General features: G+C 40.9%; 2 protein-coding genes across 3 annotated transcripts in view; both read right to left on the reverse strand.

Annotated features, from left to right (window-relative positions):
• On the reverse strand, positions 1-9,312 carry dicp3.6 (diverse immunoglobulin domain-containing protein 3.6). Of its 2 annotated transcripts, XM_087286955.1 has the most exons (6): positions 5,287-9,312; positions 4,893-5,195; positions 4,501-4,812; positions 4,103-4,195; positions 3,111-3,191; positions 1,576-3,002 (listed from the first exon to the last, which is right to left on the reverse strand). In XM_087286955.1, the coding sequence occupies exons 1-6, from the start codon at positions 5,345-5,347 to the stop codon at positions 2,959-2,961; spliced, it is 894 nt and encodes a 297-aa protein (XP_087143081.1). In that variant the 5' UTR covers positions 5,348-9,312; the 3' UTR covers positions 1,576-2,958. The 2 variants fall into 2 exon arrangements, with proteins under 2 accessions (XP_087143080.1, XP_087143081.1); XM_087286954.1 differs by lacking the exons at positions 1,576-3,002; positions 5,287-9,312 and adding an exon at positions 1-247 and having other exon boundaries at positions 4,893-5,229.
• Positions 9,312-27,520, reverse strand: part of LOC147833333 (uncharacterized) — a 19,907-nt gene continuing 1,698 nt past the window's right edge. Inside the window, exons 4-6 of the mRNA XM_087286961.1 lie at positions 13,420-13,479; positions 12,266-12,346; positions 9,312-12,186 (exon numbers count right to left, since the gene is read on the reverse strand). Coding sequence (XP_087143087.1) covers positions 12,149-12,186; positions 12,266-12,346; positions 13,420-13,479 — 179 coding nt within the window. The 3' untranslated portion in view covers positions 9,312-12,148. The remainder of the gene's footprint in view (positions 12,187-12,265; positions 12,347-13,419; positions 13,480-27,520) is intronic.

Genomic DNA, 27,520 nt, shown 5'->3' on the forward strand with positions numbered 1-27,520 from the left:
GGAGTACAGTTAGCGGTGGAGCAAGAGAGGCAATTGCAGATTAGGAAGGAAAGGGGAGACTAAATAGTTGAGTTTTTGGTCATTTCTTGAAGACGACTTCTTGAAGTTTCTGATGCAGTTAGGGAGTTCATTCCACCAACTGGGCAGATTGAATGCGAGAGTTCGGGAAAGTGATTTCTTCTCTCTTTGGAATGGAACAACGAGGCGATGTTCATTCACTGAACGCAAGTTTCTGGAGGGCCGAAATCTGGAAAAGTGAGAGCAGATAAGAAGGAGCAAGCCAGAGGTAACTTTGTAAGCATACATCAGAGCTTTAAATTTGATGCGAGCAGCAACTGGCAGCCAGTGCAAACGGATGAATAGCGGAGTGACATGTGCTCTTTTAGGTTCATTAAAGACCACTTGTGCTGCTGCGTTCTGAAGCATCTGAAGGAGTTTGATAGAGTTAGCTAGAAGCCCGGCTAGTAGAGAGTTGCAATATTCCAGTCTGGAAAGAACAAGAGCTTGAACATTGAGTTGAGCTGCATGTTCAGATAGGAAGGGTCAGAACTTTCTGATGTTATAGAGTGTGAATCTGCAAGATCGAGCAGTTCTAGAAATGTGGTCAGAGAAGTTTAGTTGGTCATCAATCGTTACTCCAAGGCTTTTCACCATTTAGTGTAGAAGTTATGTTGTAGTTATGGTGTAGAGTCGGGTTGACAGAAACTTCAAGCATTTTCGTTTTCAAGAGGTTAAGCTAAAGATGATGATCTTTCATCCAGTGTGAAATGTCTGACAGGCAGGCTGAGATGCGAGCTGGAACTGAGGCATCATTCTGCTTTTTGGCATAGACTCTTTCGTTACTCTAATTTTTCACAGTAAATTACATTAGTATCACTTCAGTATTCAGAATTTTATTGTGTAAGGCACTCTTTTTTTCTAAAAATATAAACTCTATTATAACATAGAATGTCTTACACATGAACTTTTAGGTTATACTGGCACTTTTATCCCCAGAATCTGAATCTGTATTGATATTAAGAAATATTAACATTTAGAATATTTAGTTATTTTACATGATTTTAATGTTATATATTTTTTTTATTTTATTATTGTTTATTTTAGTTATTTTTTAAAAATTGTTATTCACAAACAGTCTTACCATTAAGAACAAATAAACTTGTGCATCAGGTTTATTATTGTTTATTCACATATTGTTGACAGCTTTGATCCATGTTCTTCTTTTGTCACTTTCTTGATCCTTAGAGAGCAGTCAGAGCCCAGACTCACTTTTCCGTTCTACTTTACCCTAAATGTTTACTGAAACCAAATCTCAAGTATTAGAATATAATTATTTTTATGACCAGATTATTTATGACAACTTAATAATTTATGTCCTAATTGCCAAATACAAATGACAAATCAGAATGTTTTTGTTATGTTCAAAAACGAGATGTTTTTGCTTTCACAAATTTGTGACTGGAACACTTGTGCTTGTGCTGCAGGGGTCAACTTACATTTAGAACATTTTAAAAGCAGAGTAAATTATTATGCCAAAGAAGTTATTATGCCATATTTGACACACAAAAAATCCAATTCTACAATTCTTTTTATTATAAAACCTGAAAATGTATTGTTTTGAAAAGTGTATATTTTTCAAGATTTTTCAAGATTTTTCAAAACATTAAAAGAGATATCATTGCAGTTACAAAAAAAAACAAAAATGTATGCTTAAGTTGAACATTGAATCGAAAATTTAAGTAGAATTTGATAAGTTAAAAATAATTTTAGTTAGGTCAGTTATTAAAGACACATAATACAGAGAAAAGTCCATGATAATGAATGCAAAAGGAAATACAACTGCTGAGATGACAATAGGATTTTGAAACATATATATAAAATTCTGTCTCAACAGAAAAATCCACAAACATCTTCACTGTCAGTCCTTTCTATTTAAGGTATTATCATGTTATTTAAAATCCACTCAGTAAAGTCCCCTGTGTAACACCGCTCAACCCTAATATGCACCTCTGCCCTCTTTGTGTTCTGCTTCATCTTCATGAGATCATCTTCCACCCTAGACTCATTAGTGTGAATGATCTCACATTTCCTCTAAGTGAGATGCTGTATGCTCAAATTATGTCTCATAGAAATACATGGAAAGAATCAAAGTTCATGTTTGGATTTTACAGAAATTAAAAAAATTAGACAAAAGACCGAGATTTCTCTCAAATATTGTTCATACATTTGTCTAAATCTGTGTTAGGCCCTGCTCTCACTGCAAATTCCCTGGCATGATGTGCTGTTTTGTAGGCAAAGCAATAATAATAATAAGAGAAGTTGCCCATACAGTGACCAAGTGAGTGAAAAGCTATGTGGTGCAGTGGTAGTAGTTTGATATGATGTTAGAGGAGATGGAAAACCTCTTCAGAATCTATGTAGATGTTTGCAGTGAACTGTCTGAAACTGTAAATTGCTTATACAATGTAAGACCTGATAAGATAAGTTAAACTGTTTGATGCAACCGATTGGGGCAAACTGTTTAAATTTTGAAACCATTTGGTTTGAGTTTGTACTGTAAACTTCAAAGTAACTTTAAAAATATGTATAAGTTAAATTAACTTATGTCATTTAGTGATTTTCACTGTTAAGTTTTACTGTGTACTTCATTTTAGCTGTTCAAAACTGATCCTTTCCAACTTTATACGTCAAGCAAAATTGTACAGTTCATTTCTTTACATGCACAAACAGCTACATTACACACTGCAAGTATATATACTGTACATCTACAAGGTACGAATAAATTAGGCTGTAGCTGGATAGATGAAGAAGAAGACATTTGAAATATGCTGTATTTAATGTTGAGTATGAGGCCAATATGGGAATAGGAAAGGGACTTTAAAGCAAATTGCATATAGTCAGTGCATTGCTATGTCTATTTTTGTTTGTAAGCAGTAATTTATTCTAAAATTGTTGATGTCAAAAATGTATCTGGGTGGTAGTCAGGGTCCTTCCTCTGCTTTCTTAATAAAAAAAAAAAACATAAAAATATATGTTTTAAATGTTTCAAGATATAAGATTGAAAATCTTCCAAAAGGAACGAATCTTCAGATTGTGTAGTTAAAACTCACCTGCTATCCTTGCACAGATGAATTGTAGAAGAATCACAGTAGGAGCTGCAAACACTGCAATCTCAACAATCATCACAATCACTGCAGGACATGTGTGGACAGATAAGAGACACTAAGAAATTCAAGGGTTCACTTTCAAACAATTAAAGAATTGTACAGCAAAACGAACATTTATAGACATTTACTGACTGTTTAATTGTTAGAAATGAACAGCATTGCAAAGTCATAGTCTTATTGACTTCAGGTTCTGATGTTGTGTCAGTGGAGCATGTCTGTTAATTTAGTTCAATAATATAATGGTATATTTAACAATTTATCAAGACTTGTTATTAATAGAAATGAAAAGAATTCAGATTTTTTAATATATGTAAATCACAAGTTTGGATTTCACAGAAATTAAACAAATTAGACAAAAGACCTATTTCTCTCAAATTTCTTGTTCACACATTTGTTTAAATCTGTGTTAGGCTCTGTTCTCACTGCAATGAAAGGAATTCAAATTTTTTCAGTGATCTCTTTATATGTTTTAAGAGAGAGATAAGAGTTATTTTTAATGACTATTTTCACAAGACAAGCAAAGTATGTGAGAGCAACTACAAACCACTTGTGGTGTCACCAACTGTCCTGTGAATGGCACTATAGTGGAGTATGTGTAATGATGTGAGAATGAGAGAGGAGAGCAGTCTGGACATGTGGTAAAATTCAAATAAATACATCAGGCTCGGAAAGGTACTTCGGAGTTAAAGAATTATGGCCACTTAAGTGTCATTTCAAACTGAGAGATCAAAACTGGCCACTTTGAAGGGCCCTTTGGAATGGAGGATTTCGAAAAAATAACACTTCAGGAAAATATAGTTTAAGCATAAGAAGCTGTTTGGTGTCACATATTGCACTCGATTCAAAGGGCTCATTCCTATACTATAATCCCTCCAGAGGGACCCTCCAAAGGAATTAGGGAATAGGGATGTGCCCATATGGAACTCGGTGATTACCTTTTGTTGGGCTTTGGTGTGTGTTTTTGCGTGAAGGATTCACAGATTTTGTGGTGCTGATAGGAATCACTGGAGTCGTTGCATCATCTTGTGCTGTTCAAGATAAATGTTAGTTCCTACATCAAGGATATTGATTTAAAGGGTACTGCTTAAGTGACTTTTTTTTTTTCTGCTTAAGTGAAAGTCACTTTTTTCTCAGAGTGTAAAGTGCAACATGCATCAAACTGTAGAGAACATAATTTTTTTTCTTCCTTACGTCTGTTTGTAATCATCAAAAAATAGGCAAATCGATAAAAAAATAATGGGCAAATAAAAAACACACTTGATTACCTAAACCTAGACAACACTGGTGTTATACTTCTCTAATTCCCGTGAAACTGATTTAAACAATTTCCTACCTGAGTACTTGACAGTGAATGAGGCTGAGGTCTTCGGTTGATTTCTCTGAGTAAGCTGACATCTCCACTCTCTGTTGTGATCTTCATTCAGGAGTGTTGTAGTTAGACTGATGTTACAGAGATTTGAAAAGAATAATATCTGATATCTGGAGTCTGTCATCAGATTCCCTCCAGCCTGATTCACCCACATCAACTGATATCCTTCAATACGAACCAAAGTATCACAAGAGACTCCGTGATACAAATGCAGCTGACAGGAGAGAGTCACAGATCTGCCTGCTCTCATCTCAGTCTGAGAGAGTGATGGAGAAACTGAAACAGAAAACAAGACATGCGAGTTCAAATGTGTGGGTTTAATAAAATAACTGCCCTTTTTAAAATCGCAAAACTACCATGAAGAAAATGCAAAAAAACATGTTCATCAGTTTCTTGTAGATGTCCATAGAGATATTGTAGGCAGATGTAAAGCCCATAATCTTTTTTAGAGGCTTTCATGATGTTCAGAGAGCAGTCAGAACCCAGTGTCAAACTCTCTATGTTGTTCAGTTTCCCTCCAGTAACCAGTTCAACTGTCTCTTTATGTCTGTTATAGATCCATGTAGTTGTTGTGCAGTCAGAACGAGCATTATTACAGGGCAGACGGACATTTTCACCAAAACTGAAGAACACATTGGTCTCTTCTACTCCACTGGTACCTGAAACAAAGTAATGCATCACAATTTATTTGTATATGTATATTTAAACTTGTTCACCAGTGTTGTGGCAAGCATATGGAAATGTGTTTACCAGTTAAAATTGAGCAGAGAGATATCAGTTCCAGCAGAAACATGTGACACTTGTCAGCCATTTTTAGTTTCTCACAGATGAGATGTAGTGACGATTCAATGGCATGATGCACCCAAAGAGAGAGAGAGAGAGAGAGAGAGAGAGAGAGAGAGGGGGGGTATTATAAAAAAAATTCCCACCCACCAGTCTAAATTTGTTTCAGAGATGATCACAGATATGTTACATTTTGTGTTACAAGGTTACATATGCTATTTACAATGTCCTATTAAACAATCTTCTGCCTGTTTCTGTTTATTATATGACAAGATCTTAAAACCATGTTCATATGCAAACAAACCCCATGAATAAATGTGGTTGTATATGCTGCACAAAAGAGGAGGAAGTTAAAATCCATTGCAAGAAATGTAAGAAAAAAATCATTATAATAATATAATTTGTCAATGAAAATGTTTATTTGACTCTTAAAAGTACTCATTAATGACTAATTGAATCAATCAGAATCATTCATTTATGATTCCAGTTATCTTTCTCTTTTCTTAAGAGTTCAGTTACAGCTCTGTTAAATAAAGCACGTCTGAGCAGTCAGAAAAACCTCAAGCACAGAAATACATTAAGACAGGATGTTAAGCAATAAAGTTTTTAAAACAGTTGCAACATCAGTTGCAATGAACATTCAACCACAGTTTTGACCTTATATGAACATTCGGCACACTAACAGAACTCAAGCAGCATGTTGGTTTAGGCAGAATCCATCAGTAAAGCTTGCATTAAATGTTTTGTCTTGAGGGTTTGACTGACAGCTCTGCCCTCTCTGTCAACCTATGGCTGCATGGAAATCCTAATGGAGTTTCTCCCTAGCATAAACCACATACCTAACTCTAACTGCATGCTTATTAGAAAATTATATCTTGATTAAAAATTATGGAAATAGACTTTTTTTCTGACGGCAATAAATTTTTTAGTAAACTGATAGGATGAGCAACTATGGCAACTGGCAAAACAAACAAAATAAAGATATTAGAAGATTATGTTTAGCAAAACAACCAAAGTTTGGTATTACTATGTTAAAGCTTTAAAAAAGGTACAACCTCAGAAGCTACTGTACCAGGCATTATGACATCAATGTGTTAATGCAATAAACAGAAGTGAAGAGACAGAATGTGCAGCAACTTTTGTCATGGAGCATCAAACCAAGTGGATCCATGAGTGACAAGGCATTTTAAGTTTTACGCACAATATCAGTAAAATCACATAATTACTCATTATATGAATGATTTATCTATTGTTTTATAACATTTGACCAATAGGTGCCACTGTTACTAAATTGATGTGGTGTGGTTAGTGGGGGGTGTCAATAACGCACCTCAAGTTTGGTGTCAGTATGTTTAAGCATTGCAGAGATACTCTTAGTTACTCTTAGAGACAGTTTGGCAAAATGTCAGCACATTTGGTGATGCATTTAACAAATATAATTTCATCTAAACAGTCTGAAAGGGTCTGAAAATCTGATCAACAGTCTAGAAGACATGTGGTATAGACCATTTTGATGTGGTCATGTCATTGGCCTATGAACATTTCCTGCTTGCAATCAAACTTCATAACTGTAACCAGAGGCAATTCAATCATAACTTAATGTTAAAATTAAGCTGTCATAACATTATTTATCAATATTATAAGGGGTTTTGTGGAGTTTTTTTCCTAACAAAATTAAAATGAAAACTCAAATGCTTAAAAGATCAAATGAGAGAAGGGGTCTGGATGCAGACCTGGCGCAGTGCAATCTGAGCTGCATCCAATGCTTTTTAATCTGATCACCTAACCTCATTAGACCTCATGAGACAGTGTATAATTCTTCCCCAGCACAATGGGTTTATGGGTTAGTCTGCCCTCAGTGCTGGGTTGTGCCAAGGTAATTGACAGTTCATTCTGCTGTGGGTGAGTGAGTGTTAATGATCAATTAGCAAGCAGTAATCTGTTTCAATGCAACTTGATGAAACCCATAGGAATCAGTTGCAGCAAATTCAAAATTTTCTTTTAAATAAGTTTGCATTCAGAAGCTCACCTTGGTGGAGAAAACTATTACATAGGAAATATCAAGCTTTGTGCCATCAAGATTGCTCTTGAATAGTGGAGGCACTAGAATAAACTCAACATTCATTCATAGTGTACAGTACACAGGCCACATAAACATAGAACATTTTTGGTGATAGAGTAATGCCTCATTGACACTAGCAATGACTTTGTAGCTGCCTGTTGCTCTGGGTGGTGACCTGCATCAAATGCAGGTCTGTATAAATCTGTACAGCACAAATACAACCGGTGTCATGAGAAATTGGGTTGCCCCTGACAATAGAGTGGAGGAACCATGACGTCAATTTGTATGCAAAAACCCGAAAGTGAGTTAGCATTTTAGCAGTTACAGTTCCCTCGTCCCAAAGTCAATGGGTTTTTTGAATGGGCTTTCAGTAAAACCGCTTAAATAAGGTTTGTGGCTAACACAAACTCAAGATACTTTCACGTTTTGTTCTACAACATAAAACACATAAGTTTCATCACACTCTTGAATTTTTAAATCAGTTATGCTTCTTTAAAAAGACGGTTGCTATCAAGTTGCTAAATGGGACTATAGGCGATGTCAGAAACATTATACGTCAATGAGCTGAGCTGGTCTGGAGCGCAGCTCGCTTGTGTTGGGCATTTGGATTTGTTTGTGATTTAAGTCTTTTCATGAATAGTATTTTATAGTTTGTTGTGTTTTTCTAATTGGGATTGATAATAAATTGATAATAGACTAAAAAAGCACCAAATATGATTGTAATGTGGAGAAGTTCAATAGTTTTTGATCAGGCATTCATTGCAGACAATCTATTGGGGTCCTAAGCGGACGCGATTGCAGGGGGGACCCGATTTCTCACCACACCAACCTCTCAGGGAGCTAAGAGAGGATCATGTGAGCTGTACTGGTGCTCCAATTGGCTGTTGCTCAAGAAAGACGTTCTTTATTTGCTTAAAGTTAAAGGATTTTCAAATTTGACGAGTCGTTTGACACGTCCACCTGGTCACCAACGGATACTCTCGCTGGCTCTCCATTAAAATTGCTTGTTACTTTGTTGATGCGAGTCGCTAATGTGATTGACGCTTAAAGACTGTAAAATCAATGTAATTCATTACATTTGTGCATATGGGAAATTTAGCTAACCAATAAATCATTTTTAAATATTATCGAAAAGAGTATTGTTTTCAGCCTTTGAATTGTACTCATACATATTTATGACAACAAAATTAAAGTTCTAAATTTGAGCAATAAGACAAATGTCATGTCCATTAGTATCAAAGTCTACAAAAGAAAGTTTCCAGCAGATCATTGAGGAGCATGGGAGCAAAAAATGTCATTTCCTCATTGGGATTTCCAAAAAGGCACATCCTCAAATATGCTGTGAGTCTCTTGAAGGAAAAAAAAATCAGTTTTACACCGTTTGGCAAATAAAAAAATGGCCTTCCATTTTAAATTGTTGCATTAAGTGATGAAATAGATGAAGAAATAACAGTAACAAAATTGAAATAATATAGCAAAAATGAGAGATGAGTGAGAATGATGGAGAGAGTCGAGGTTATTGCCTTTAACACAGAGATTGTCATTTCTAATTTGACGTAACCTTTGTTATTTGTTAACTATGACAATTGGTGGGAGCTACAATATAAAATATAGGCCAAGATTAGCTAAAGATAAAATAAATATTTATAAAGCTTATAAATGATTAAAACTATGAAGAAAAAATGTATGCAATTTGCCCACTGAAGAAAATTTCAAAAACTTTTCCACTGATTATAAGAAAGCATCTGTCACCATCCCATGGCAGAACAATGTAACATCAGATGCCAGTCACAAAAAAAATGCAGCATATTACAATAAAAAGTACTTTAATTAAATACAACTGCAATTTGTTTCAAATCTCCTTTACAAAAATACCATTTAAAACAACAGGTAAATAAATGCCAATTAAAAAAGTCAAAAGAAAAACAGCTGTTTTCATATAGCATTTATTATATAGGTAGAAAGCTGTAAAAATTAACATTGCAATCTAATCTATTTTCGCTGTAGCAAATAACACATGATTGAAACCAAATATTGCTGTTAGCGATACCCAAAACAAATTCTATTCCAAATTAATCACTATAGAGAAATTTATTAGACTTCAGGATAAGTGTCCATCAGAAGGGTGCTTTTGACAGTAAATGGAATTAAGAGTAAATTTCAAGGTTGCATTAACTTCTAAAAGGGTCTTAAATCTGAATGGTAAAATTACTATTTATTTACATTACGATTTTTGAGTTTTGAAGCCAACCATTCTTGGCTCTGTTTCCCAAAGACATAGTAATTAGATCATAAAAAAATATTTATTTTATCACTGAACTTATGGTCATAACCCAGAATCGTCTTAAGGTCTGTATCCTCAAAAGTAGCATAACTTAAGTATCAATTAGAAAACTTCTGTAGCTCTATGAGTGTTCTAGAGTTACTGTCAAAGCACTACATGCATCTGAAGACACAAAGTCAGAAATTATAGGGTCACCTTTATTACTGTTTAAAAATAACAAATAAAATAAAATTAAAAAGGGCAAAAAACAAACAAACATAAAATTAACGTCTAAATTAAATGATTTTTTTTTTTCAGCCATTTTGTCAGTGTCAGTCTGTAGGTGCTCTTTATAGACTTGTCTTGTTTGCTAAACCACATTAGATGATGGTTTATGGTTAAACGTTCAGGATAGAACTCCATTAAAGGTGATATTTCAGCACTTTACAAATGGACAGCGACACAAGTATCTAGAAGAACAAGTCCTCATGCATTCATATTTTGTGTATGTTTGGGAAATGGACATGGTATTGTGACGTACATTCATAACCTTGTAATGAACAGAACACCTGGCGCTGTTCTTCACAATTTAATGTAAAAAAATAAACAGATTTATTAAAAAAAACAATTTATTAAAATAATATTTTAGTCACCAAACTTATCAGGAGTTAAAAGATAATACCATTAAATTCAAGCAAAATGTTGCAAAAAATAAATAAATAAATAAATAAAAAATTAACAAATCTTTCCATTTATTTATTTATTTGCTTCTTTTGATTTTTCTTCTTTGTTAATTTTGTATTTAATATTTTTCTCTTACATATAAATTTGGGTGTACTAGTTTTAGGACCGTTATTGTGAGTTATTTTGTTAGATAAGCCCCAGATTTGGCTTCAGTACTGACTAATCTAATGTATACACGCTCAGAAATAAAGTATAGGCGAGCTGTCACTGGGGTGGTACCTTTGCAAAAGGTACACATTTTTACTTGAAGGGTCCATATTGGCACTTCAAAAGCATATTAGTACCTACAAATTTTAAGAGGAACATTTTTGTACTTTTTAGGTACTAATATGTACCCTTGAGGTATTAATATGGACTTTTTAGGTACAAATTTGTACCTTTTGAAAAGGTACCACACCCCTTTGACAGCTGGTGTACCTTTATTTATGAGAGTGTGTGCACAAATATAATCAATCAATCAATCAATCAATCAATCAAGCCTTTATTTGTCACTACACTTTCGTATAGCGAAAATTGGACCCCCCAGACCATACACAAAACATCACACTTTTTAGGAGAGACAGATCATAGGAGGTAGCATTTAGAAACGAAGAAAGATACATTTGGACAGTTAGGCAAAAAAAAAAAAAAAAACACCCCCTCAGCTTGCCCTTGATTAGGACAAAGTGAGAAAAGGGAGAAGAACAGCCCTATCTTAGCATAAGCACACCGGCAAGACACAACATAGACACAGGGGATGGGAACAGGGGTAATGGAAAACGCGCAAGTCACAGCCCCGCCCAGCCCCACGTGGGTAAAAGCACACTAAGGCGTTTGGATGGGGATCGGTGGTGAATGTTTATCTGTAGATATGTTTGTGTGTGTGTGAGCCTGCATAGTCCAGAGTCCCGCAGGTGTCCTTGACAGGGGCAGGAATTTCAGAGCATCCACTTATCTTGCTTATCCCAGGGAGTTGTTTACTTCCAGCCGAGGCCGTCTGGCAGGAGTAAGAGGAGAGCCGAAAAAAAGACAGTAAGATACTTCAACTTTAGGTCAATATCTGCCAATTTCACAGATATTTAATGTCCATCACTCGTCTCCCGATCTGGCCAAAATTTGTTGCAGAGTCGCAAGCTTCACCTCGATGGTTTCCAATTTGCGGTCAAGGACGATAGTCTGATTCGCGACCCTACCCATCAGTGTTTCAATCAAGCCGGCCAGCCTGGTGGGGTTTTGAGCTGCACTGACCGCTTTTATCAGTTTCTGATATCCCAGGGCCCCGCATAAGCCCATCAGCAGAAACCCTGTTATCAAAGTTCCGAATAGGTAGATATCTTCAATATCCTCCAGAGACAGAGCAGCTAGACAGTGGACTCTCCACTTTTCCCACCCATCCATCACGTATCCAGCTGCGAGCGTCCCCGCAGGACAGCTGGGTTCCCCGGAGCCCAGCGATCTCGTTGAGAAGATGGTGTCAATTGCATTCAGAGACCAGTTGATCAAATCCATAATTCCTTTTTCGTTTGGAAAGCAGGACAAGGAGAGCCTCAGAGATAGAATAAGACGAGACAAGAGGTGCTAGCAAGGAGAGATATGGGACGGAGCGGGAAGAAGCTGGGACGGAGCGGAAAGAATATTGTATAGCTTACTATTAAAAATATTAATTCACAAAGAGAGAATTGTGAGGGGTGTACTTATATTCTGAGCATGGTATGGCAAGTTCAATTCCTCATGTGGTACTTTTAAAGAGAATATATATTCCAGCATTGTTAGTACCAGAGCTAATTCATCTGGATGGTTAGATTCCTTCCTTTGTTCTCTGAAGAAAAAAAACAACACATAAAGAAGTTTTAGTATAGTTTAATTTTTTATAGACTGAATTATCATATTCAACTCACCAGCTCTTTTTGCACAGATGAACTTTAGAATAATCACAGTAGGAGAAGCAAACACTGCAATCTCGACAATAATCACAATCACTACAGGAAACAATGACAGAGGAGAGAGAGACAAAGACATTAGACAAAGAGTTTAAAACAATTAACAGTTATTTAAAGAGCAGTCAACATTTATAGTATTTGCAAATTTAATGATAGTATCATTGATAGGGATGTAACGGTATTGTAAATACCGTCATACCGCAATATTAATTTTTTTCGATATTACCGTAGTCGCATGACTCGGTAAAACTATAGGTCTTCTGAGAAAATTTGCTCAGGCGAATGAAGCGAACGGGAGGTAGCGAAAACTACAATTCCCATCAGCCCATGCTTGACCATCATCTCTTGCGGTCTGTTGTCACTACAGATCCAGTAATGCGGAAATGGAGTGTGCTGCTAGAAGCGGGGATAAAAAAGAGCTGGAAAACTCTAAAGCGGGTGTTGTCGCGCGAGTTCTTATGGGCTGTGTTGTCGCGCGAGTTCTTATCAGCTGTGTTGTCGCGCGAGTTCTTATCAGCTGTGTTGTCGCGCGCATACTGAATAGCGGTGTTGTCAGCACACTGTTCAGATTGATGCAGACATGAGACCTCTATCTCACTTATGGTTTGTCCTCTCAAGTGGGGGAAAGACAATGCACAACGTTACCCACTGCTGTCAACCTGGGCCAAGTCATATCTCTCTTGTCCCAGAAATCTCAGTCCCAAATGAGAGGGGTTTTTCTGTTGCAGGGGACATTGTAAATACCCAGAGATACCAGCTTTTACCAGATTATATTTATATGATAATTTTCCTTTTAACCCATCTCTATCTAAGTGAGTGAGTGAGTGATTAAATGTTGAATGTGATGAGTTTTCAACAATACTAAATTGAAACTTGTTTCAAAGCTAACAGATAGATGGCTAATTTGTATGTCATTGACACTTTCTGGCACTTTTTTGGAGTATTTTCATAAGTTTTGTTTTTTCCTGTAAATGATTCAATAAATACCGTACCGTGACATTCATACAGAGGGATTACCGTAGCGTGAAATTCTGATACCGTTACATCCCTAATCATTGATATAAAGATTTTAGAACATAATTTTATAAAGATATCTGCTCTAGAATTCATACCCCTGAATAATGATCCAACAGTCTTACTGACTTCAGTTTCTGATATTGTGTCAGCCGCATCTGTAAATTATATTTGTGAGTTCATTTTAAACATATAAACAAAACACATTAATATTCACAGTAATACAGTAGTTTTATATATACACAGAAGCAATGTAATCATAATGGGGCATATTGTTTGATGAAAGGACATACAACCAAGCTCAAGCTTCAAGCTTTTCTTCTTTTTTTCATTCATATAAGCACCTCCATCTTTTTCTTTATAACTTTTCTTGAGATCAAAACAGCATTTGTTTAAACCAGTGGTCACAATCACAATCAGTGTCTTGCAAATTTTAGCTCCAATCCCAATCGAACACTTCTGAACAAGCTAATCAAGGTCTTACTAGGTATACTTGAAACATCCAGGCAGGTGTGTTGAGGCAAGTTGGAGCTAAACTCTGCAGGAACACCGGCCCTCCAGGACCAAGATTGGTGACCCCTGGTTTAAATAATCATTATAATAATCTCTCCATTACACTTTTTAAGAGACAACTGTTCCAGTTTCTATAACAGAACTCTGTAACACAGCGACTTTTATTTATTACCAGTTTAGTCTTTTCTTGGACTTATTCCTGGTAATCTGCTGGGTTTGTTCTTCTCCTTCCTTAGCAGGTCCATTAACTTTGAAGAAGCTGCAGGTAGCACTGCATTTTTCTGAAGTGCCTCCCTATCTGAATCTTTCTGCTCTCTGGCCATAAGTTGGTAGGGGGCAAGTCATTCACGATGGATCACTATTGTCCATCTCATTACCACCAGCTTGACCCAGTAGGCTACATAACATCAGAAAACTTGGCCAGCACCTCATAGGTTCAGTAAAGCTCTGAGAGTGGCCTCTTTTCCTTCTTGAAGTAAATCCAAACACATCCTAGTGTTCTCTGGATCACTGTTTGGGCGAGGGAGGGTGAGATGCAAGAGTGTTATGGGTAATGCAGTTCCAGCCAATGTTATTAGCATTTGACCAAATGTGAATGCTTCTGGGAAGATTCTTGGAATTTTTTATTGGCTCAGAGACTCAGGAATGTTAATGTATGGTTGAAGCATTCCCAGGTGTCAACACAGTTCTTGGAATATTTCAGCTTTAAAATAATGGTATCTTTGGAACTCAGAGAGGTTCTGTAGGGTAAGCCAACTCTTTAATTCCTATACTGATCAATAGTGACTTATAAGACACGTATCATATGTCCCAGGTTTGCATCCCTGCTCTATACCCTCATCAGGGTGCTTGAGGGTTCTTGGGAGTATGCCCAAGCAGTCCTCATGTGTTTTGGGGACTTGGAGAAGGCATTCAACTGTTGGAATATCAAGCTAATTCCATGCGTGTTCAAGAGAAAAGGTCAGGAGAGGTTTTTCTTCAATGCCAAAAATATTATTAATTTATTAGATACAAATGAATAATTTGATGACAGAGCTCTGGGTTACATTACCCAAATGCAATACAAGAATTACATTCAAGAGGTTCGCAACAAACATACATTTCCTGACTTCAGCATATATACACCACCGATCTTAACAGGTGGAGTTTTGGTGTAACGTCACTTGTCAGTCATTGTTCAGTCCTCCATTGGCCGCCCCTTCGGCATACTTCCTCTTTTTCTATGAATTCTCTGCCCAACAACAAAGTATACATCTTTCTGTGTTCTGTGTTCAGTTTTAACACCTCTCTTCAGACAGGAAGTTTCTGCAGAGCTGAATTTAATTTTGGACATCTATCTACTTCTGCAAAAATGCTAATTAGTATGCACAGCACTCACCAACAACATTAGAAGTTCAGTTAATATATGACCCTTACATGACCAATACAAATAATTGTTTGATTAAAAAAAAGAGACAAAAACAATAAAAAAATGGTTCCTATTATTCAATACAACCATTTCCCTCGTGGAATTCTGTAGAGGGTGCTCTGGGAGTATGGGGTCAGAGGTGCTCTGTTAAGGGCCGTCTTGTCCTTGTATGAATAGAGTAGGAGCCTGGTTTGCATTGCCGGCAATAAGTCATAGTTGTTTCCAGTGCATGTTGGACTCCAGCAGGGCTGCCCTTTATCACCAACTGTGTTCATAATTTTTATGGACAGATCTTCAAGGCACTCTAAAATTCGGTTTGGGGACCACAGAATTTCATCTCTGTAATTTGCAGACAATGTTGTTCTGTTGGCTTTATCGAACATGGACCTTCAGCATGCACTGGGATGATTTGCTGCTGAGTGTGACATGGCTGAAATGAGTATCAGTACCTCCAAGTCCGAGGCCATGGTGCTCCACCGGAAAAAGGTGGTTTGCCATATCCAGGTTGGAAAATTATTACCCTAGGTGGAGTAGTTCAAGTATCTTGGAGTTTTGTTGATGAAAGGAAGGGTAGAACGTAAGATTGACAGGCGGATTGGTGCAGCGGCAGTAATGCGTTCAATGTACCGGTCTGTTGTGGTAAAGAAGTAGCTGAACCAAAAGGCAAAGATCTCTATTTACTAATCAATCTACGTTCCTACTCTCATCTATGGTCATGAGCTTTGGGTCATGACCTAAAGAATAAGATGTTGGATACAAGCGGCTTCGCAGGGTGGCAAGTTGCACCCTTATGGTTGGGGTGAAGCGCTCTCTTACCCCGGAGGAGCTTGGAGTATAGGCGCTGCTCCTCCACATTGAGAGAGGTCAGCTGAGGTCTAGGGAGGTTTTCCACCGGGAGGAGGCCTAGGGGAAGACCTAGGACGCGCTGGAGGGATTATGTCTCTCGGCTGGCCTGGGAATGCCTTGGGATTGCCCCGGAGGAGCTGGAGAAAGTGTCTGGGGAGAGGGAAGTCAGGGGTTCTCTCCTAAGATTGCTGCCCCTGCGATTCGGCCGTGGAAAAGCAGTAGAAAATGAATGAATGACTAAATGAATGCTTTATCTTTGGGTGATACTTTCGTGCTGGTCAGGACAGGTGAAACCTCAGGATCTATTCAAGACCCTAAAACAAGATCTTCAACTAAAAGTAGTTATGCCTGTTTTTTATGTCTCACCTAGCCACTCCTCTCCTCCTAAAACACAAAATTAGACTCATTTTAGACTTGCTTTCAGACTTGTGATAAATGGGCAGACTGCAGACTTGTAAGAGACTCTTGTAGGCTCTTGCAGACTTGTGGACTTCTTGAAGACACTGTATGACTGCAGATTAACCAACCCATCTTGAAGACGCTAAAGAAATTATTTTGCTTGTTCGAGTCTCCTGGACTGGGTTCTCTCTTCATTCATCATTTATTTACAGCGCCCTTCTAGTTTTTCTGAAAAGTCTTGTGGGGCAAGAGCAGAAAAATCACAAGCTACTGTAGCGAGGCAGAGGGAAAACAGCGGCACAACAGGATGAGTTTACAGACAAGTCCCCGGAGGGTGCTTTATTTACAAAGTGAAGGTGTTGTAAAAGGTGCTCTTCTTTAGGGTGAGGTGCTCTGGTGCTCCGGGAAGTAGGTGAAGGACAGTGAGTAGTCGGGTGAAGGATCGTCACGAGCTGGAGTCCGCTAAGGAGAGACAGAGAGACAAGCATTAGCACAGGGAGTCATAGAATGAATGAAGCTCATCTTCTCCTGGCGTAGGTTGGGCTTATATGTCTCTCCGCTTGATGTCCTCCAGCTGTGTGCGATCCTGGCTTGATGAAGGTCCAGCTGGGTGAAATTAGCGACCAGGGCGACGTGGCATATAATTGCTCGCTACATTCCCCCCCCTTAGCGTCGTCCTGGTCCTGGGTGTCCTGCGGAGAAAAGGTAGAGTATTGTGAGGGGGGGTAGAATGGTTTGACAGACCTGCCCATCCTGACCATAGCCTTGAGAGCCCGTCGGCGTTTCCGTGGGAGGCCCCGGCTCGATGTTGCACTGTGAAGTTATAATCCTGGATCGACAGGAACCATCTGGTGACTCGAGCGTTGTTATTTTTCGCTGTTGACATCCATTGAAGTGGAGCGTGGTCGGTCACCAGGGTGAATCTTCTGCCAAGGAGATAATACCTGAGCTCCAGGATTGCCCACTTGATCGCCAGGGCCTCTTTCTCTACCGTGGCGTACCGGGTCTCTGCAGGGGTAAGCTTCCGACTAACGTACATGATGGGGTGTTCTTCATCGCCGTAGACCTGGGAGAGGACCGCGCCCAGGCCCGAGTCGGAAGCGTCTGTCTGTAGGATGAAGGGGCAGCCGAAGTCAGGTGCGTGCAGTACCGGAGAGGATGTTAGTGCCGTCTTCAGGGCTTGGAACGCGCCATCTGCTTCCCTGTTCCATTGTATCTTCTCTGGCTGCCCCTTTCTGGTCAGGTCTGTCAACGGGCTGGCTATGGATGAGAAATTGGGAATGAAACATCTATAGTAGCCCGCTAACCCCAGAAATGCACGTACCTGGGTCTTTGTGGTGGGTTGTGGAGTTTCTTGTAGTGCTCTGACCTTGTTCTGTTGTGGCTGTATGAGACCTCTACCGATGTGGAAACCGAGGTATTTAGCTTCTGCTAGACCCAGGTGGCATTTCTTGGGATTAACTGTGAGCCCAGCCCTACGAAGATCAAGGAGCACCCTCCGCAACCGGGATAGATGTTCTTCCCATGACTCGGAGTGGACGATTAGGTCGTCGAGGTATGCTGCTGCATACGGCTGGTGGGGTCTCAGCAGGATGTCCATCATACGCTGGAATGTTGCTGGAGCCCCGTGGAGCCCGAAGGGAAGAACCCAGTATTGCCAGTGCCCACCGGGAGTGGAGAAGGCGGTTTTCTCCTTGGTGCTTTCACTTAGTGGTAGTTGCCAGTAGCCTTTGGTGAGGTCGATCGTGGATATGAATCGGGCTCCACCCAGCCGATCCAGCAGCTCGTCCACCCGAGGCATGGGGTACCCGTCGAATTTGGAAATTTCGTTCAGCTTCCTGAAGTCATTGCAGAAGCGGAGGGTGCCGTCGGGTTTGGGGACCATCACTATGGGGCTGGACCACGGGCTACGAGATGGTTCGATGATTCCCAATTTCCTCATCTTTTGGATCTCCTCGTTGATAGCCAGCCGGCGAGCTTCTGGTACTCGATAAGGCCTCTGCCGGACGATGGTGCCAGGTGGGGTGATGATGTCGTGCTGGATGATGGTGGTTCGGCCCGGTTTCTCTGAGAACACATCCTCGAACTGACCGACCAAGGCTTGCAGCTCCGCCTTCTGATTCGGTGAGAGTTGCTCACCTATGTGGACAACGGGAGAAGTTTCTTCTGAGAAGGCAACTAGATGACCTGGAGCTGCAACCCATTTCTTCATTAAGTTGATATGGTAAAGTTGTTCTTCTCTTCTTCGTCCCGGCTGACGGACTCGATAGTTTACCGGCCCTACCCTTTCTACCACTGTATATGGCCCCTTCCAGGATGCCAAAAACTTCGAGGTGGTGGTAGGTATTAGGATCATTACCTTGTCCCCTGGGTGAAACTCTCTGGGTTGGGCGGGCCGGTTATATAATCGCTGTTGGGCGCGCTGGGCTTCGGTTAGATGTTGCTTGACGATGGGCATGACTTTCTCTATACGTCCTCTCATGTCCCGTACGTGCTCAATCACTGACCGTTGTGGGGCTGGCTCTTGCTCCCAAGCTTGACGAGCCACGTCCAATAGCCCTCGTGGTTGGCGGCCGAACAGCAATTCAAAAGGTGTAAAACCTGTAGATCCTTGGGGAACTTCTCTGATCCGAAAAGCACGTACGGGATCACGAGGTCCCAGTTGCGCCCATCCTCTGCCACCACCCTGCGGAGCATCTGCTTCAGCGTCTTATTGAAGCGTTCCACCAAGCCATCAGTCTGCGGATGATAAACAGAGGTTTTTATTTGCTTTACCTTAAGGAGGCGGCAGAGGTCTGCCATCAACCGGGACATGAATGGGGTGCCCTGGTCGGTCAGTATCTCTGCTGGTATTCCTACCCGGCTGCATAATAAAAACAGCTCCTTAGCGATTGCCGATGGCGTGGCTTTTCTCAGAGGGATCGCTTCTGGATATCTGGTGGCGTAATCGAGGATGACAAGGATGTGTTCATGTCCCCGGGCCGACTTCGGCAAAGGCCCTATCAAGTCCATGCCAATGCGGTTGAAGGGCACCTCAATGATGGGTAATGGTATCAGAGGGCTGGGGGGTGGTCGTTGGGGAGACGTTCTTTGGCAGATGTCGCATGCCTGACAATACCTCTTGACTTCTCCATCCAACCCGGGCCAGTGGAAACGATCTCTGATCCTCTTGATCGTGTTGGCTGCTCCTAGATGTCCTGCCATCGGGTGAGTATGTGCCAGTTCTAGAACAGTCTCCCTTTTGGTCCTCGGGACGACCAATAGCGTCTTCGTTTCCCCCCGCCTCTCTGCGACACAGTACAGCAGACCATTTTGCACAATAAAATGTGGGAGGGGGTGAGGGCTGGGAAACCGTTCGTTACCGTCTATGATCCGGACTTGTGGCCAGCAGTGCTTCAACGTTTCGTCTTCACGCTGTGCTCTTCCGAAATCGCCACCTGCGGTAATCTGTTGGAAGAGATCATAATACAGGTTAGCCGATGATGACTCACCCCCTCTGTCGCTCTCGGTGGCCATCAGCGCTGGTTGGCGGTCCCGTGGAGCCCGTCCCTTGCTGTTCTTCTTTGCCCGAGCCGATCGAGCCTGATGGTGGGTGAGGAGATCATCGAACCCCGGCCAGTCTCTGCCCAGAAGGAGGGGTACTGGAAGATCTGGGACCACTCCTACTTCGATGCGCCAGCTTCCCGACTTCGTCGCTATGGTGACTCTTTGGGCGGGTACGTGGCGGGTATCACCGTGTATGCATGTAATCGGGATTCGACCTTTCCCTTCTTGATGGTATTTTAATGTGTTTGGGTGGACCAGTGTTATTGCACTTCCTGTATCCAGTGTGGCCGTCTGCGTTTTCCCGTCTAAACATACTTTTCGGGTGGGAGCTTCGGGAGGGACGTTGCGGTGTACCACACACCCTGCCGTCCAGGCCGGGGCCGAGAGTGTTGTTGGCTCTGTGGGCATCGGCTCGTCGACTGGGCTGGGGACCGCCGGTCTGCTGCCTGGTCGTGCTGTGCCCTCCACCGGTCGCCATGGCGCATTTACCCTCCGGGGTGGCAGAGCCGCTCTCTCCCCAGTCTCCCGGGCCACGTGAGCTTCCGCCAGCTCCACCGCCTCCACCAAAGCGGCCAGCGAGTCGGGGTTCCTCATGCTGGTAAGTGTGCGGAGCCGTCTGGGTAGCGCCCTCATCATCTTTTCAATGACTACTTTCTCAGCGACCTGGACTGCGGTTGGATCTCCTCCCAGTAACCATAATCTTCCCAATCTGGATAAGTTGGCTGCTTGGGTCCGAACCGGCTGTTTGTCATCATATGACCACTGAGAAAATTGTTGTGCTGCGCTTATATTGGAGAGTCCCATTCTGGCGAGTATCTCCTTTTTCAATGCTTTATAGTCGTCATTTTTCGGTGTCTCTAATGCGAAATAAGCTCTTTGAGCTTCTCCAGTCAGGAATGGCGCTAACATCCTCGCCCAACTTTCCTTCGGCCATCTCTCTCTTTCCGCAATTACTTCAAAGGTGTGCAGGTAAGCATCAATATCGTCCAGGTCGCTGAGTTTTGTGATAAATCTATGGGCGCTCACCTCAGAAAACTGGCTGGAACCGGCCGCTTGGCGGAGCTGTTGTTCCATAAGATCTTGTCTGGCGGTGAGTTGTTCAGTTATCACTTGTTGTCTTCTTGAGATTTCCGCTAGATGGCGTACTACCTCTTCGATCGACATGACTCAGGAGGGGATGACAGCCGAGTAAGAGAGCGTGAGTGAGAGAGAGAGCGGATGCCTGTCTGTAAACAGAAGAAAAACAGAGAAAATTCAGTGGTTACTTCTTCTTACTGGTAAGTGCTGAATTTTTTTCCCTCTGAAAAAGTGCGCATTCTCCACCAGTTGTAGCGAGGCAGAGGGAAAACAGCGGCACAACAGGATGAGTTTACAGACAAGTCCCCGGAGGGTGCTTTATTTACAAAGTGAAGGTGTTGTAAAAGGTGCTCTTCTTTAGGGTGAGGTGCTCTGGTGCTCCGGGAAGTAGGTGAAGGACAGTGAGTAGTCGGGTGAAGGATCGTCACGAGCTGGAGTCCGCTAAGGAGAGACAGAGAGACAAGCATTAGCACAGGGAGTCATAGAATGAATAAAGCTCATCTTCTCCTGGCGTAGGTTGGGCTTATATGTCTCTCCGCTTGATGTCCTCCAGCTGTGTGCGATCCTGGCTTGATGAAGGTCCAGCTGGGTAAAATTAGCGACCAGGGCGACGTGGCATATAATTGCTCGCTACACTACATGTCATGCTTCACACTGTACGGTAGCATGGATCTCATCAAGTGGAACACCCTCGCCAGTTCAGAGGTGTTCTCTTCTTCTTTTGGTGTTTTATTCTGATTCTCTTTTAATTCTCTACTATTCCTGTAGCATAAGGTCACCCACATAATCTACCAATTCAATGTCAGTGTTGCTTGCCCAGCCATGCTTAGACAGAAGTGTTATAAAAGGGCCTGCTGCATGTTTCCCTTTTGTTGTGGTGTTTGCTAAGTGCTATTCAATTCAAGCCCTGTTGACCTTCCTTTCAGTCCACACCTACATGTTCACTGATGGTAGGCTGACACCTAAAAAAATATCTGATATCTGGAGTCTGTCATAAGATTCACTCCAGCCTTATTTACCCACATCAGCTGATATTCTTCAGTACGGAACAAATCATTACAAGAGCCTTCATAATAATAAAACATCTGACAGGAGAGAGTCACAGATCTGCCTGCTGTGATCTCAGGCCCCGTTTACACTAGTGCGTTTTAGTTTGAAAACGCATAAGTTTTGCTACGGTTACGCCATCCGTCCACACTACGCCGGAGTTCTCGAGCGCCAAAAACGGAGCTTTTTGAAAACGCTGGAGAGGCCGTTTTCATTCTAAAACGCTGCTGCTCCGTCTCAGTGTGGATGGGGAAAGACGGAGACATCTGAAAACGGAGGCGGGGCTGCAAACGTTCGCCTATCTGATTGGGGCTTTTCCTCAATATTAAGTAGCCCACACACAGTTCAGTCTCGCATCCTCTTCTTGTAAGTTAAGACTTCGCAAGTTTGATCAAGGCTGCAGTCTCCCCCTTCTCAGTTTGATATGGAAAACATACCGAGGACACGGGTAAATCTTCAAAGGGAACAGTGTACTTTATAACTTCATTCACATCACCTTGGCTACATTGTTTCCCTTTCTCAATAATAAAATGTAAACATGATTTAAGGAACTGCCTATTTTCTTTTTAATATTAGCAACTTAACAGACAGCAGAAATGTTGAGGCGTCGTGCTGCATATATGAGCGTCATCTTCACTGTGTAGATATTGATAACTAAACGGAGCCGATATAACAACTGCCTCCTTTCAATTTCAGTGAAAATACGAAACACACCCTCTCTTCTGCTGAATATCAGTTTTAATAATCGATAATTATAAAAGTATAACATACAATAAGTTTATACATTGTAGGAAATAAAGGCAAGCGATCAGTCAATGTACCTGGATTAATCATTAACTTATCTTTGCGCTTAACCAAAACATGTTAGCCGTGAACAAGTAACTTAATAGATTCCAATGACCAAAGTCAGGGAATTGGCCTATGTCGTTAGATAAAGACAACAACATGAATGAAATATCACGTTTAGCAAATATAGTGAGATTAGATCCAGCGGGAGATGCTTGATGAGCAGTCCGACAAGCAGAGCTCTCATCTGGGTAGAAATGCTGGAGCGCTTGCCCGAGAGTGTGTGTGTGATCACGTGATGTGCGTTTTCAGCGTTTTGGTGTGGACGGAGAGCAGTTCAGAAACGCTGAGTAAAACGCGAGTGTGGACGCGGATCATTTTCATTCTACAACGCCGTTTTAAAACTAAAACGCACTAGTGTAAACGGGGCCGTAGTCTGATCTCTTTAAAGAGAGATTTGGGCTATTTTAATAAAAATCAATTTCTCTGAAATTTACCATTAAAAACTAGTGATGGGAAGTTCGGAACATTTTACTGACTCGGATCTTTGAGTTTCGTTCATCAAGATGAACAAATCTTTTTTCAAATCATTTCATTCATTTGGTTCAATTTGCCAAAATATTATTAAAATGTTACGAATTGCTTCCAAACACATCTACAACTAGCCCAAAAGGTTGATTGCACGACAAATAAGTCATAAGTAGAATATAACAAAATAATAATTCAATTTTTACCTGCTCTTTTGTCTATGAAGGCATTTTTGTCTCTTTGCTCAGCTCACCTCTTCATGTCTTCAAATGTCAGGGGTTCATTTACGTTACACTGACAGTCACATATAATCTTAATCAATACACAGTCTAAGCCGATAGGAGCCATGATCGTTTGTTCATCACGTGACAGAATGACTCAAACCCGAAGACTCGAGAGATGAACGGTTCAATTCTTTTTCCGGCTCTAAACGCGTATGATTGGCCTGTGATGAACGAGTGACCACGACCCGATAGAGGACTCGAGAGATGAACGGATCAATTCTTTTTCCGGCTGTAAACACGTATGATTGGCCCGTGAGGAACGAGTGATTCAGACCCGATAGAGGACTTGAGAGGTGAACGGTTCAATTCTTTTTCCGGCTCTAAACGCGTATGATTGGCCCGTGAGGAACGAGTGATTCAGACCCGATAGAGGACTTGAGAGGTGAGCGGATCAATTCTTTTTCCGGCTCTAAACGCATATGATTGGCTTCTGCCAATGTGATGAAGACTTGAAATTAACGATACTACCTGCACAAATGTGCGCACGCGCGGATGAACGAATCACTCCTTGAGAGGACTCTTAGTCCCCTAGTCATATTGAGGATTTGTTCAAAAAGAACAAATCGTTCATGAACGACCCATCACTATTAAGAACATGCAGACAAACATTTGCATCAGTTCCTTCTTGCTCTCCATTCACATATTGTTGGCAGCTGTAACATCCGTACTTTTCTTTTGTGGCATTCATGATGTTTATCATAAATATCAAATATCAGTGCATTCAGTCTGACCTCACTAACACAATTATTTTGCATAAAATTAATTAGTACAAATTCAAATTTTTTTAAAGGAGGCATGCCCTCAAACCACACGCCTAAAACCAACTGTCATTGGGTGATGAGCAAATCTAAGTGTGGTTTATTCATAAACTAATTTTGAGAGGATCACGTGCTTATAATCAACGCGGCTGGCTCCTTATTAGCTCCACAATCTGCCCTATTAGATGATTATGGAAGCATTATAAATAATCTGAATTTCTCACTCCAGTTATCTTCGCCTTGAAGCATGGTTCCCTCTACAAAACGCTCCTGCATCGCACCTTTTTACCTATCGATACGGAAGAACAAACAAACAAACAACAACTCCAGCCAACGCTCCACTCTCCCTGGGAATTCAGCCGCAGCCTCGCCAGCCATTGAGCCTGAATTCCCGCAAAATGCCGGCCTACCAGTTCTTCCATCTCTACTTCAAACTGCCTCATACAAACTCCACCTAAACTCTCTAGGCGATGGCGATCCAAGCAATTGCAAAAGCCGAACTCTCACTGCTCTCCTAGCAGTGCACACTCTGTAACGTATATAGCACGCTTAAGGAGAAGCCTCGTGAAAATAACTAATCTCCAACAAAGACGATTTTTATAAATCTTTTGAAAGACAAAACTTGTGTTATTAGAAGATTCAACAAAAGAACTCGCTCTTCAAGCCCGTCCACAAAGCCATAAAGTAATTTGACTGCAAAGATCCAGGCAATCTAATCCGTAAACAACAGTCCATGAAATATTCATACGTCAATAAACATCCATGAATAGCGCGGTTATCATCCAAACTAGTCGCTGGTGTGCCGCATCGTCTTTCACACAAACACTAGTAATACTTGGTAAACCAACTTGGCCTCCGATCTTTAATTGACGCCCTATTGAGCCAATAGCTGAAGGAGAAGTGTCCTCATCCAATGAGCTTCTAAAACTCAATATGGTTCCGCCCTCTCTCGACAATTCATTAATGAACTCAGCCGTGAAAGACTCGTAATTGAATTGGGCCCGATATGCTTGCAAATTTAATCAAGTTAAGATTCCTAACATGTAGTTAAACATAGATTAAAGTAAAGCCCATAACAAACATTCCATTCATACAGTTTCCACTAAGTAGTGACTTTAAGTTCAGAGGTTGATGTTGGCATTTGATATAATAAATAAATAATAATTTAATTAATAATAATAATAATAAAAAATAAATAAAAAATAAAATAATAATATAAAAAACTCTGCCAGATCTGATAGCCATTTAACTTCTGAAAAGATTATTTCCCAACCTATAAGATAAATTCAACACATCGAGCTCGAAAGGCTAATCATAATACGCCAGTGACTCATACGTAGGGTTGGGTATCGTTTGGTTTTTTTTCGATACCGGTGCTAAATCAATACTTTTAAAACAGTACCGGTGCCTGAACCGATACCTTTTAGCCACAAAATTACATTATATATATATATATATATATATATATATATATATATATATAATTGAACGACATAAATATATATTTATAATACGTTTAAAGTAAACATCAATTCATATTTTATATATTTGAATTGCATTAATATATTTGTTTTGATCATTTGTTTGTTAGCATAAATGCAAGATTTGAGCTCACATAGACCACTATTGACACACTCCTCAGCACTACACAGCAGTTTAAATGCCTCCACAGAAGAGTTTTTACTCGTTATTATCGTCCAGCTCAATTGCACGTAACATCCTCTCCAAATGTATACATGCATTAGGGTAAGGCTATCAATCTATCCACACAGCTTGCACTCACGATGCCATGTTCACTCTAGCCTTTACGGCTTCTTGGATGCTTAGAATTCACAACCATTCCATCTACCCCACCATCTCCGCTTTAGCTTCGCTTGATGGGGGAGGAGGTGATTCCTTTATCCTGCAGAGCAAACAATCAATTTACAACGACCACTATTTACATTTTGACCTCCTCTCCTCCACACTCCTATTTTAAACCCTCCTAGCATTCCTACAGCGGAGGAAATCCCAAGACCCAAACCCCTCCTCCCCACTTTTTTACTGATGACACTAACCGTCCAGTAATTCGATTTTGGTTTCAAAAACACCACAAAGAAATACTACTCTTATTAGGCTTTTCCCCGATTCATTTTCCAGCCATTCCTTCAGAATTGGACAACAGGAGTCTCCACCACTCCCTCCCTTCCCAGACTCCTGTAGTAGTAGAATGCTTCCACTCTTTTCTCCACCCCTTCTACAACCCCTCTCCCCTTCCCACTTCATATCCATTTCTCAGCGTTGAGTTCCTTGGCTACTTTTCTTCTTTCAGCGTCGAGTTACTCCGCTACTTTCCTATTTCTAGCATTAAGTCCCTCTGCTACTCTCCTTTCTTCCGTTAGGCACCCTCCCCAACCCTGCCCCCTCGAACCGGTTACAACTTTGCTTCCGCAGTAACCTATCTCACTTCAATATATATCCAGCAGCCGGATATGGCACTGACCTCTCGCCTTTTGGGGGGCACTTCAATACGCGGCTGCTGTCCCGAGCTGAAAGTTTTTGCTTTTTTGGGGAGTTCTCGAGACTTACCTGAGCTCGAACTCCCCTCTCGCCCTTCTAACGGGAGGGAGCCCCGGGCTTGACGATATTACGAGATCAGGGCTCTCTCCCGGGACAGTGTGCCAAATACACTTTATTGATTATCAGCTAAGTGTGAACTCTTGGAGTGTGGTTTATTCATAAACTAATTTCGAGAGGATCACGTGCTTATGGCTCCTTATTAGCTCCGTAATCTGCCCTATTAGATGATTACGGAAGCATTATAAATAATCTGAGTTTTTCACTCCAGTTATCTTCATCTTAAAGCCAAACCCCAACCCCCCCTCCCCCCCCCCCCCCCTTTCCACCTCTAAATCCTCCCCCTTTTCTGATAGGGCGACACGGTGGCCCAGTGGCTAGCACTGTTGCCTCACAGCAAGAACAGCACTGGTCCAACCTACCGGGCCGGTTGGTGTTTCTGTGCGGAGTT

The sequence above is a fragment of the Danio rerio genome, chromosome 16, assembly GCF_052040795.2.
Source record: "Danio rerio strain M-AB ecotype USA chromosome 16, GRCz13ab, whole genome shotgun sequence".
Taxonomy (NCBI): Eukaryota; Metazoa; Chordata; class Actinopteri; order Cypriniformes; family Danionidae; genus Danio; species Danio rerio.